This window comes from Epinephelus lanceolatus, chromosome 19 (assembly GCF_041903045.1).
Source record: "Epinephelus lanceolatus isolate andai-2023 chromosome 19, ASM4190304v1, whole genome shotgun sequence".
Taxonomy (NCBI): domain Eukaryota; kingdom Metazoa; phylum Chordata; class Actinopteri; order Perciformes; family Serranidae; genus Epinephelus; species Epinephelus lanceolatus.
The window spans coordinates 13,318,247-13,328,850 of record NC_135752.1 but is presented as its reverse complement, the minus strand read 5'-3'; the positions used below and the strand labels follow the sequence as shown (position 1 = coordinate 13,328,850).

The 10,604-nt window shown below is 41.2% G+C and overlaps 3 protein-coding genes across 14 annotated transcripts in view; 2 read left to right on the top strand and 1 right to left on the bottom strand.

The window, feature by feature from the left end:
• The first annotated feature begins 2,225 nt into the window (after positions 1 to 2,225).
• Positions 2,226 to 4,660, top strand: dnlz (DNL-type zinc finger). Its single transcript, XM_033647753.2, has 3 exons — positions 2,226 to 2,654; positions 2,754 to 2,893; positions 4,429 to 4,660. Exons 1-3 carry the CDS (start codon positions 2,379 to 2,381, stop codon positions 4,580 to 4,582), a joined length of 570 nt encoding a protein of 189 aa, XP_033503644.1. The 5' UTR covers positions 2,226 to 2,378; the 3' UTR covers positions 4,583 to 4,660.
• Positions 4,661 to 5,526: 866 nt separating this feature from the next.
• Positions 5,527 to 8,674, top strand: uck1 (uridine-cytidine kinase 1). Its single transcript, XM_033647752.2, has 7 exons — positions 5,527 to 5,710; positions 6,194 to 6,353; positions 7,100 to 7,196; positions 7,301 to 7,443; positions 7,522 to 7,616; positions 7,703 to 7,751; positions 7,840 to 8,674. Exons 1-7 carry the CDS (start codon positions 5,621 to 5,623, stop codon positions 8,031 to 8,033), a joined length of 828 nt encoding a protein of 275 aa, XP_033503643.1. The 5' UTR covers positions 5,527 to 5,620; the 3' UTR covers positions 8,034 to 8,674.
• Positions 8,675 to 8,727: 53 nt separating this feature from the next.
• Positions 8,728 to 10,604, bottom strand: part of rapgef1b (Rap guanine nucleotide exchange factor (GEF) 1b) — a 55,664-nt gene continuing 53,787 nt past the window's right edge. For all 12 annotated transcript variants that reach the window (XM_033646704.1, XM_078162300.1, XM_078162299.1 and 9 more), the window contains 3 exons: positions 10,446 to 10,543; positions 10,227 to 10,355; positions 8,728 to 9,968 (listed from right to left, as the gene is read on the bottom strand). In XM_033646704.1, the coding sequence (XP_033502595.1) occupies positions 9,818 to 9,968; positions 10,227 to 10,355; positions 10,446 to 10,543 (378 nt within the window). In that variant the 3' untranslated portion in view covers positions 8,728 to 9,817. The remainder of the gene's footprint in view (positions 9,969 to 10,226; positions 10,356 to 10,445; positions 10,544 to 10,604) is intronic.

The following is a 10,604-nucleotide window of genomic DNA, read 5'->3' as shown; positions in this document are numbered from 1 at the left end:
TCTGTGGCAAATGTGCTCAGCTTCATTTCAAACATTGTACATCAACATCTGAACATTTGCATTCCAAAAATCCAGTCATAAAACTTTCAGAGAGGACTGTTTCCAATAAATAATGAATGTTGGCTTAAAGTTAGGGCTTATAAATAAAGAATGAATGCTTCATGTAAAAATGAATTGCGCGGAATATCAGACTGGCATGCAGTGTGATACTAAACAAGCAGAATTTGGACATTTTATGTTTTAAGGCTTAACCCCACTTCTTTGTTATTCTCTTCTGTTTTTCTTTTAAGAAAAATAGTTTATTCTGTCCTGGTTTATCTAGAGTGATACACGCAAACCTCATGCTGACGTCCCTCTTTGTTCAGGTTGTAGGGATTCATTTTAAATCAGTAGGAGAGGAATACAACACATTTACTGCACATGGACTCACCACAGAGGCAGCGTGTTAGCAATGGGAGGCCTCTAATTTCAGACTGACTGCAGCTCCCCCTAAACAAGCTTAGCCAACCTTTCCGAGTTAAGCGTCACACCCTTCAGTCACCACCAGCTTATTAAATTTGTCATTGGTGCTAATTGCCATTCAACTCAGATGTGCACTCCTGCAGCAACCTTGACCTTAGCCAGTTGGGGAATGTTGAAATTTGTTTTATTATAGATACATATTCTCCTTTCCCCTCCAAAGCATTGGCAGACCACGAGGTGATGATAACTATCTGTACACGATTCAGTACAGTAATATTACAGCATGCTGTGTCAGATGTATATTTGAAATTGGAAGGAAAATCTGAATCTGAGAAGTGATATCAAAGTCGAGTGAAAAGTGAACACAGCTCCAAAATAGACTCCCAACTAGCATGAACAAGACTTCATAACTATTCTCATCTGAGCATAATATGAATACTGTCTTAGCTGGGATTGAAAGAGGACCTGCTGCACTGTTTCCTCTTCTTGCCTTTGTATCACCATTAAAACCAGTCCATAAACTGTGTGGCTGACCTGGAATTTACTACCAACATGGCATCTGCTGCACTAAATGTTCCATCACTGATGGCTATAAAAGGGAAAGGAATTATGATGCCCATTGCTAAAGTATTCCACACCATACACTTGGACACAAATCTTCTGACTGTGATTAAGACATTTATGATTAGCAAACAAAAAAACAGAGCCATATATTTCTGAGATGGCTGAACTTAATTAATTGACCAGGATGTTATGATGACTTTTGTTGTGACAGAGTGGGTCTGAAAAATGCTTAATTTCTGGTTCAGCTCCTCAGGCTGTTACACATTATTTTTCCCTTTGTACTCTCCATCATGGCCTTCACTCTGGCCACACATGCTTTCTTTTTTGTTGATCAAATGTTTGCATTTCAAATCTGCAAAGTAACAAGCAGCTGTCACATGAATACAGTGGAGCAAAATGTACAATATACTCAACTTAACTCAAATGTATTTATAAAGCACATTTAAAAACAACTCACGTTGACCTAAGTGCCATACAGAAGGAATAAAATGCTAAACATAACTGTCATAACATAACGTCACTCACACATTTAGAGACACAACACACACAGGCACGCATCAGGGAAAACCACACTGGGGACTCAAACGCTAATGACTAAAAGTAGGTTTTGAGTCTGGACGTAAAAGAGTCAATGGTGGGGGCAGATCAGATTTGGAGGGGGATGCTGTTCCACAGTTTGGGGGCAGATATAACAAAGGCATGCTCACCCCTGAGCTAAGTCTGGAGCGTGGGACAGCCAGGAGCCACACGTCAGCTGAACTGAGGGACGTGGGCGTAGAATAACATATATTCTATAATATATATATTTATAATAATAATAATATATTCATCTGAAATGTGGTAGAGCAGACTATAGAAATACTAAAGATTACTTTTGTGCTTAATTACAGTACTTGAGTAAATGTAGAGGGACTTTCCACAACTGAAAAACCTATAGCCTGGGTAAATGCTTTATTCACAGAATGGCATTTAATCTAAAAGCTCATTTTATATATTAGTCTTTTAAACAGGTCTCAGAATCTCTATAGGAACTTGAATGCACTTCCATTTTTTTCTTTTATTTGTCTGTTTAGGTTGATATAAGTTTTATGTAAACAATTTGTAATTACACCCACTGAAATGTCACCTTTATGTAAATAATTGATTTGTTGTTGGAACAATTTAATATGCTTTTATTTTGAAAATGCCACTATGTGTGATGTCATCAATATTCGCGATGTCATCAGGCCGCGACAAACGTTGACGAAATCGCATGTAATGTTTATGTTTCGTTAGATACTTAAACGTCCCCTGTCATCTTGGTTTTACTTACATGCGTGGTTATTTTACGTTACTCTGATTCTCCGAGGACGATGCTGACTGTCAGCCGGGTGTTCCGGTGTTTACACAGCCGTTTAACACCGTCTAGACTCCGTGTTCCGCTCACCTGTCGTCCCACGATCGCAGCCAGGTCAGGGCTCCTCTCCTCACAGGACCACCGGTGCAATTTCCATGTGTTGTTAACGCCTGCTGACAGATGTGAAGCTCGCCTGAACAGCAGTAGAGGGTTTTCAACTTCACCGAGTATCAGAAGTGACGCTGTTGGAAAGATCCAGCCAACACATTATCATCTCGTTTACACGTGCAAGGTACCAATACGTGTTTAAACCCCAGATCAGTTTGTCTTGGTCTATGTTGACATGTGTCTGAGTCATATACCTGAAATGCGGGTTGTATCATGTTTGTAGGTTTGCTCTACCAGGACCACGCAGCAGATTTCCAAAGTGGCTTATCACAATGGTGTTGTGATAGTGACATGTCCAGGATGTAAGAACCACCATATCATCGCTGATAACCTCAAGTGGTTCTCTGACCTGGAGGGGAAGAGGTTTGTAGTGCTTTGGACTGAACTGAACTGAAACCAGAATATGGCCAGATCACACAGAAAGCCTTTCATAACAACCACTAATCCAACCTTCGAGCAGTATTTTGATGATATCAATATTTGACAGTTTAAAAAAACAAAATGTATCAACTGTCTTTTTAACACATGAGTGATACATGTTGATGAGCATCCCTTAAATTTGTCCTATGAGGAATTGTGACCAAGATATGTGCTTAGCAGGACACTTGATAGTTGAAAAAGACACACTCTGGTGGACACATTCTGTAATGGCAGCTTTGTAAATTGTAATTTCTGGTCTGTAATTTCTTGTTACTTATTACTGACTGACATAACTAGTGTTTAACAAAGCAGCAACATGTCTTTTGAAATTATTAAGTTTAGACAGGTGAGAATAAAGTGAAGCATGCACTTCATTGAGAGGTATGAGGACAGACTGATTCAAGATTTTGGTTTGGGCAAAGGGAGTAAGTAAATGGAAATCCTAAAATGCTGCTTAAGTGGACAAACAACAACTCTGCAACTCTTAAAGGGATAGTTTGGGATTTTTAAAGTGGGGGTGTATGGAGTGATAATCCATACTCAGTGTATTACATGCAGTAGTTTTCAGTTGGCACACTCCCAGGATGGAGAAGCAGGCTTTAGTCCAACACAGAAGCTCAGCAATGTACTACTGTGGGAAGGGGTCAGCAACAAAAGGTACTTTACGCACCTAAAAAATATCAGTATACGTGTATGCTACATTTAGAGTATTTTCACTGCTTTATCACTTCATCAGACAGCCTGTTCAGACAGGAAGCCGTTAACAGCTTCAGTACCCCATCAAGGCTCACATCAAAGCCACCAGACTCCATTGACAAAAACAGTAAATTTAGCTCAGTGAACACAGGAACTGCTGGTCTACCGCTGCTTTGATTGGTTAGTTAGTTTGTGTTATTATGTGACTTTGATGAATCCAATCTAACCTTTTTAAACACCAAAGTCACAGAATAACACACACAAAATAACTCTTTGAGGCAGTGGTAGACCTGCTGCTCCTGCGTTCAGCAGTATTAAATCACTGTTTTTCTCAGTAGAGTCTGGCTTTGAAGAGAACAAAATAACAGCATCATTTTCCCTGTCACTGTTTGACATGAAGATGAAGCAGTGAAATTAGTCTAAAAATAGCATATACGTAACTGATATTGGTTTCTTTATGTGGGACTTTTCTTTGGTGACTAAAATACATTTTATTGCTGACCCATCCGCAGCAGTAGATTGCTTAGCTTCAGCATCGGACTTCAGCCTGCTTCTCCAAACTGGGGGCCAGTCAACAGACATCTGTTGTATGCAATACACTGACGATGGATGAGTACCCTCCACAACCCCCAACTCAAAATACCTGAACTATCCCTTTAAGCATGTCTAAGGAGCACAAACTGTTTAAAATGCACAAGAGAAACTGACTCATTTGATTTACCAGTAACTACTGTGCAATGAATTTCTGAATGACTCATGCTCTGTGTCACTTTGCACTTTAGAAACATCGAGGAAATCCTCGCTGCCAAAGGAGAGACTGTGAGGAGGATTGAAGGAAGTGCTGCTTTGGAGATAGTGATGGACGAATCAAGCAAAGATGAGTCACAACATGGTGACGACACAGAGAAATCAGACAGTGACCCAGAAAAACAATAACACTGTGTATGTACTGTATATGTATATTTAAAGATGTTAATATTTCATTCCATAATAAACACAAATCTTTTAAATGTGCATGGTCTGTTTGATGTTAAACCTTGTCAAAGGAGAATTTCTGTTGGTTTTTGACACAAAGTTTATCTTATCTTATTAGTTGTCATGGATTCTGAGCAAAGAATAGGGAAATAAGAGACTAGATTTAATAGCAGGAGCTACAACTATAACTCCATATGTCCAGTCTTGTTTTCTGCGGCTCAGGACATTCTCCAAGATCAGTTCTATTTTATCCTGTGGAAAACTAGACATCGTCATACATGCTTTTATTTACTCTTGTTTGGAGTACTGTAACTAGCTCTACACATGCCTGAATCAGCAGAGTTTACACAAACTACAGCCTGTCCAAAATTCAGCAGCCAGACTCCTTTCCCAAACCAAAAAGAGAGCATGTTACTCCTACTTTAGCTTCTCTTCATTGGCTCCCAGTAAATTTTAGAAGTGATTTTACGATATTATTGCTAACCTTACAGCCCACTCCGGACTCACACCTAAGTACATCTCAATCCTCTTTGTAAATCACTTATTAATTAACTTTTATTAAACTGGTTGTTTTATCTATTTTATTTTGTTTCATTTTACTATTTCTCATGTGTAGCTCATGCCTCATGTTGTATAACTTTTAAAGTGTTTTTTTCTCTATTTTTTTTGTGAAGCACTTTCTTTGTTTTGAAAATACAGTTTGTTATTTTTATTATTTTTAACTGATGGCAAGTTCAACAAGGCAGGTACTCATTTAAACTGTTTTAACTATACCAAACTTTTCTATCTATTATCAGCAAAGGTATTTAGATAATATATTTTATATGTAAATAATCAACACATTTATCATATTTTCCTAAATACTGAGTGCAGTTCCGCTCCATGCTGAGAGCGTTAGTTCTCGCGAGAACCGCGCGTTGTTATTGCCACAGATAGCATAGCTAGCACTCAGCCAAGCTATCTGAATATCTCACAGTCTTCCTGAGTTACTGGACTGCAATGGATGCCCTCGGAGCCTTAGACGAGGCAGAGAGGCCACGGCATCGGCCTTTCCTAATAGGGGTCAGCGGAGGAACCGCCAGCGGCAAGGTTAGTCCTTTTTCAGCCGGGGGATCTACGGAAATTAGCATAACGTTACCGAGAAGCTCAGTTTAGTTTGCTAGCAGCGCTAACATTAGCGTTTATCAAACTGTCAAAGCAGCTGTCACGCCCCCTTCACTCAGTTAACATTTTCCTTGACATTACTTCACTAACATGTTAGAACAGTCATGACATTTCAGCTCTTGTGCTATTTACCACCTCTAGCAACACTCAATTGTGATCTTTTAGCACCAAAGAGCTTCACTGAGCTAACTAACTAGCCGCTGTAAGAATGTGTCAGTTCCCTCGCAATGCCAGACTTTGGGTCAGCTGATAAGCACCACACTGAGAAGGTCACTGATAGCACACCGTTTGGTTCCCCTCACTTCCTCAGGACACTGACGCAAGCCTTGCCTTGTTTAATGTAATAAATAAAGCATTGTGAGAAGTCATGAATACCTGTAGATGAGTAAAGGAAGTTTTCTGCCACAGTCAACGGTTTGCGCCAAGATCATGGAGCTCCTGGGCCAGAACAAGGTGGACCATCGCCAGAGGAAGGTGGCGATCATTAGCCAGGACTGCTTCTACAGAGTCCTCACTCCAGAGCAGAAGGCCAAAGCGCTCAAGGGACAGTACAACTTTGATCACCCAGGTAGGCCCGGGCTGCAGAGGGGTCTCCTTCCTGTCCAAGCACACACCGACTCGCGCCTTTTCACAGGTGCACTGATGTGCAGAGGTGGGACCAAGCCACATGTATAAAGTCTCCACTCAAGTCCCAAGTCAAGACTGATGAGTCTCTTCACAAAATATCATGCCATTTTAACAAGAGTAACAATAACATATATATATATATATATATATATATATATATATATATATATATATATATATATATATATATATATATACACACACACACACACACACACACTATCAAAACTGCATTTAATTTGTTTAGATGAGTTTGTCAAAACAAGTGTGACTGAATTTAATCATTAAAAAAAAGAGTGCTTCAAAATAAATTTAGGATGTTTCTGCCTCGTCATGTTGTACTTATCACATCCCATATTGGAAAAAAGCCTGAAACTTTCTCTTCCCAAACTGGCTTGAGCAAAGGTATCAAAGTCCAAATTGTGTTGCAAGCCTTTTTTGATTTTGCCAAATGTAGTCGTAAATGTCACACGTGGAATTAGATAAAGTTATCTGCAGTCTGGGTTGTCAGACTGCAGTAATGAAGATACTTTACAATGACAGAATGTTAATACTGGGGCTTACTGGTAGTGCTCGACCAAGGCAAGCTTCCCCTGGTCTCCCCTTTACCTAAAAATTAGCTAATGAGAAATCATCACAAATAAACAACTTAGTAAAACTGGTTTGCTTCTGTATGATATCTTGCAGAGGCGTTTGACACCGAGTTAATGTACAAGACCTTGAAGGACATTGTGGAGGGAAAGGTGGTTGAAGTGCCGACGTATGACTTTGTCACCCATTCCAGGTAGGAAGGAAGTATTCTTGGATTCATCCCTAATCAGAAATCGTTTTCACAGAATAATTCTCATTAACATTGCCTCTGTATGAACACTGTGTGTGTATTTCCAGGCTGGAAGACAGGATCACAGTTTATCCCGCAGATGTGGTCCTATTCGAGGGGATCCTGGTCTTCTACCCCCAGAAAGTGCGTGACATGTTTCACATGAAGCTCTTTGTGGACACAGATTCAGATGTCAGACTGTCTCGCAGAGGTATTGACGTCTCCCTCGCACACAGTATTGCAGATGTTGCCACAGTGTATCAATAAGTTTGACTCAACTTTCCTGTAGTTCTGCGAGACATGACCAGAGGCAGAGACCTGGAGCAGATCCTTACACAGTATACAACATTTGTCAAGCCTGCTTTTGAAGAGTTTTGTTTGCCTGTAAGTATGAAAATTATCACCAACTGTGTGCCTTTTCTCTACTGTCTGACTGTATCAGCAAACCTTAAGATATTTGCTTCTCTTAGACAAAGAAATATGTAGATGTCATCATTCCGAGAGGAGTTGACAACATGGGTAAGTGTTTTTTTTTTCCACTAGCTAAGATGCTTTTCTGCTACTCTCTCCAGCATGAATGCTTGACAAGTTCTTCGTCTCTCACCAGTGGCCATCAACCTCATCGTGCAGCACATCCAAGACATACTCAACGGTGACATCTGCAAATGGCAGCGTGGGTCCATGAATGGTCATGCGCGAGGCTTCAAACGGGCCATTTCTGAGCAGGGGGACCTGCAGACCGGAGCCGCTAATCCTGCTGGAAAGAGGGTCCTGCTGGAACCCAGTTGTCGGCCCCACTGAGACCGAGCGGATGCATGGGTGGACGGATGTGTCCGGACTGTGAATATGAGCTTTGAGTTTTAAGATTGCTGCTACTGATTTGTGAGGGATGGGTCAGCAACTGTGATGCTGGTCTCACCCTTTGCAGTGTTTTTTTCCAAGTATCCACAATCCGACAGTGCAAGCTTTTAGTGCTGCAACCTCTTCATATTTTCACTGTAATTATTGGTGAACAACCAATATGCTAAAATGCTTTTCAGATGTAACAGTCTTCCATGACGGTGTGACTTTTCCTTGTTGTCTGAGGTCAGATGACCGGTTACTGAGATGGAAGGTAATATATTTGGGGGTAGGACGTGTTATTTAAATGTTTAATTTCAGTCATGCTTTTGCACCTTGACCTTATATTTATACCTGCTTTTTTTGTTGCTTTAATTTAGATTTTATTTAAGTTATATTCACCTTAACCTCTTGTTATGTTGCTGCTTTCCCTGTGTGTTTTAACTTATTTAAATCAAATCAGGCCAGATGGCTGTGTGGTGTAGGACTGTCGCACCTAGTGCTTCCTTTTGATCATTTACAGTTAAATACATGCCTTAATTTTTTTTAAAGTTCATTTTCCAGTGACCATTCTGTACAACAATAAATGGAAATTCTCTGAACAAGTCTTATTTGAGTTTTGACGACGAAAATGAAACCTCTGACGGACACAGTGTTTAGAAACAGAGCTGTTTTGTTTTATTGGAGTTTGAGAGCACAGTGTGATGTGTTGGTTTTGACCATTATCCCAAAAAGGAATTGAAATGATTTACTACAGCACATTTTGGAATGACAAACACACAAGTCGCCGAGGACTTCAGTCACACACAAACACTCTTCCACACACTGACATGACCGGGACATGATTGTGATTGCCTCATGGTTCTCTACACTTGAACACGGCACACAATGATTCAGTATGACATACATATATCACAGCATCTTTAGTAATTTATCTTTTGTGTTTTTGCTTTGCTTTTTTTAGTGCACATATGTATGGCACTTGGGAGAAGCTAAGCTCTTCTCATAAGCATAAACATCCTTTTTAAGAACAAAAGGAGCACTGTATATAATACATTTCATAACCATACATGATTCTTACACAAAATGTTTCAAAACAAACTCATAGGTTCCAGTCTCTAATGGTCATCCCCTCTTGGAGTTCAAATCCCCTCGTGTCTCCCCCCCGCCGGCAGATTCTCGTGTCTGTGGCCTGCATGTTGACGTTACAGTTCAGGGCAGGCCACGCGATCGAGGTTCTGCTCTTTGAGGGGGCACTCGTGAGTGAAGGAGAGGGTTGCAGAAGATGACCAACAAATGGCACATACATAAAGGAAGAGGAAGGAGCAACTCAGAGAGTAATGGACCATTCAGCTCAATCTCACATACACGCAACAGCTCCACTCTAAAACAGAGAGCCCAGGGAGCAGACTTTGGTTATTTCCGTAGTGTCTCCCTGTCCGCTCTGTGTGATTCTTCACTCCTCCTTGGCACTAAGCTTCCTCGCGTTTCACCATAGTCACTGAATCTCTCCCCGTCTAAACGCCGGAGCCACAGTAATCCCAAATATAATCTCCCAGAGCAGCAGAGCTCTTTGTAAACCTCGGCCACGCTTCAGTTGTCTGTAGTTTGTTCTGCATCCCCCACAATGAATCTCCCATTAGCTCCAGCGGATAGCTTCCATTCTTCTTTCTCTCAGTCTGTAGTAAAGTGGAGTTAGTGTCATGAAGCACAGTTGGAGGTCAGTCTCGGAGGCCCACAGGGCCCTAGGTCTTCTCCTCGCGGTCCGTCTTGCGCCTGGTGATGTTCCTGGGCTTGATCTTCAGCGACAGCTCCCACAGGGCCTCCTCTGCCAGGTGGTCACTGAAGTCGTTGAAGAAAGAGACGATGTCTTCGTTGCGCTTCAGCTCGTAATGCCTGAGATGGGAAGAGGTGCAGGTTTGATGAATGCAGTGATTCATTAGTGAGAAAACAAACAGCCCATGTGGAGATGGCAGCGATGCTTTAAGATATTATAATTTAATGTAAATCAAAGTAGGCAGCCGTTGTATTTCCTGCCAGGGGCAAACGAATGATGACGTGTTATTGTGATTGATGTTCACAAAGCTTTCTAATGATCTATCAAGATGACGTGCATCTTTTCATCGTACTGTAAATTTATCCCGGTGGACTTACACTTGCTGGAAGCGCCGCATGCTGTCCAGAATGTTGAATTGCTGCCAGCGTTTGGAGAAATTAACCTTCCCGTCAATGAGGTCAGGGTTCCCAAGGTGAACGAAGGTCAAGTCCTGCAGAATGAGACCCCTGGAGGGAGAAAGAGCCATGTCAGGTTGTGACTCTCAGCTAATTAATTTGTTTGAGTTCAAACGTGCACGTAAACATTTGTTCACTTACAGGTACGGGATGCATGGAGGCTCCACTTCAGCCAGGGCAGCTCTGTATGCTCTGAAGGAGGAGGAGCTGTCGATCAATGTGCAATATTCCTCCAATCCCTGAGAAAAAAATGACGTGGAAGTGTGATGTGAGAGAAACGTGAGTAGCATAATTATGATA

Bases quoted from the DNA above. Each gene is read 5' to 3' on its own strand.
- dnlz (XM_033647753.2), top strand. From the start codon at position 2,379: ATGCTGACTGTCAGCCGGGTGTTCCGGTGTTTACACAGCCGTTTAACA. The intron at 2,655-2,753 runs GTACCAATACGT...TCATGTTTGTAG, and splicing joins ATCTCGTTTACACGTGCAAG to GTTTGCTCTACCAGGACCAC. The intron at 2,894-4,428 runs GTTTGTAGTGCT...TTTGCACTTTAG, and splicing joins TCTGACCTGGAGGGGAAGAG to AAACATCGAGGAAATCCTCG.
- uck1 (XM_033647752.2), top strand. From the start codon at position 5,621: ATGGATGCCCTCGGAGCCTTAGACGAGGCAGAGAGGCCACGGCATCGG. The intron at 5,711-6,193 runs GTTAGTCCTTTT...TTTCTGCCACAG, and splicing joins GAGGAACCGCCAGCGGCAAG to TCAACGGTTTGCGCCAAGAT. The intron at 6,354-7,099 runs GTAGGCCCGGGC...GATATCTTGCAG, and splicing joins GTACAACTTTGATCACCCAG to AGGCGTTTGACACCGAGTTA.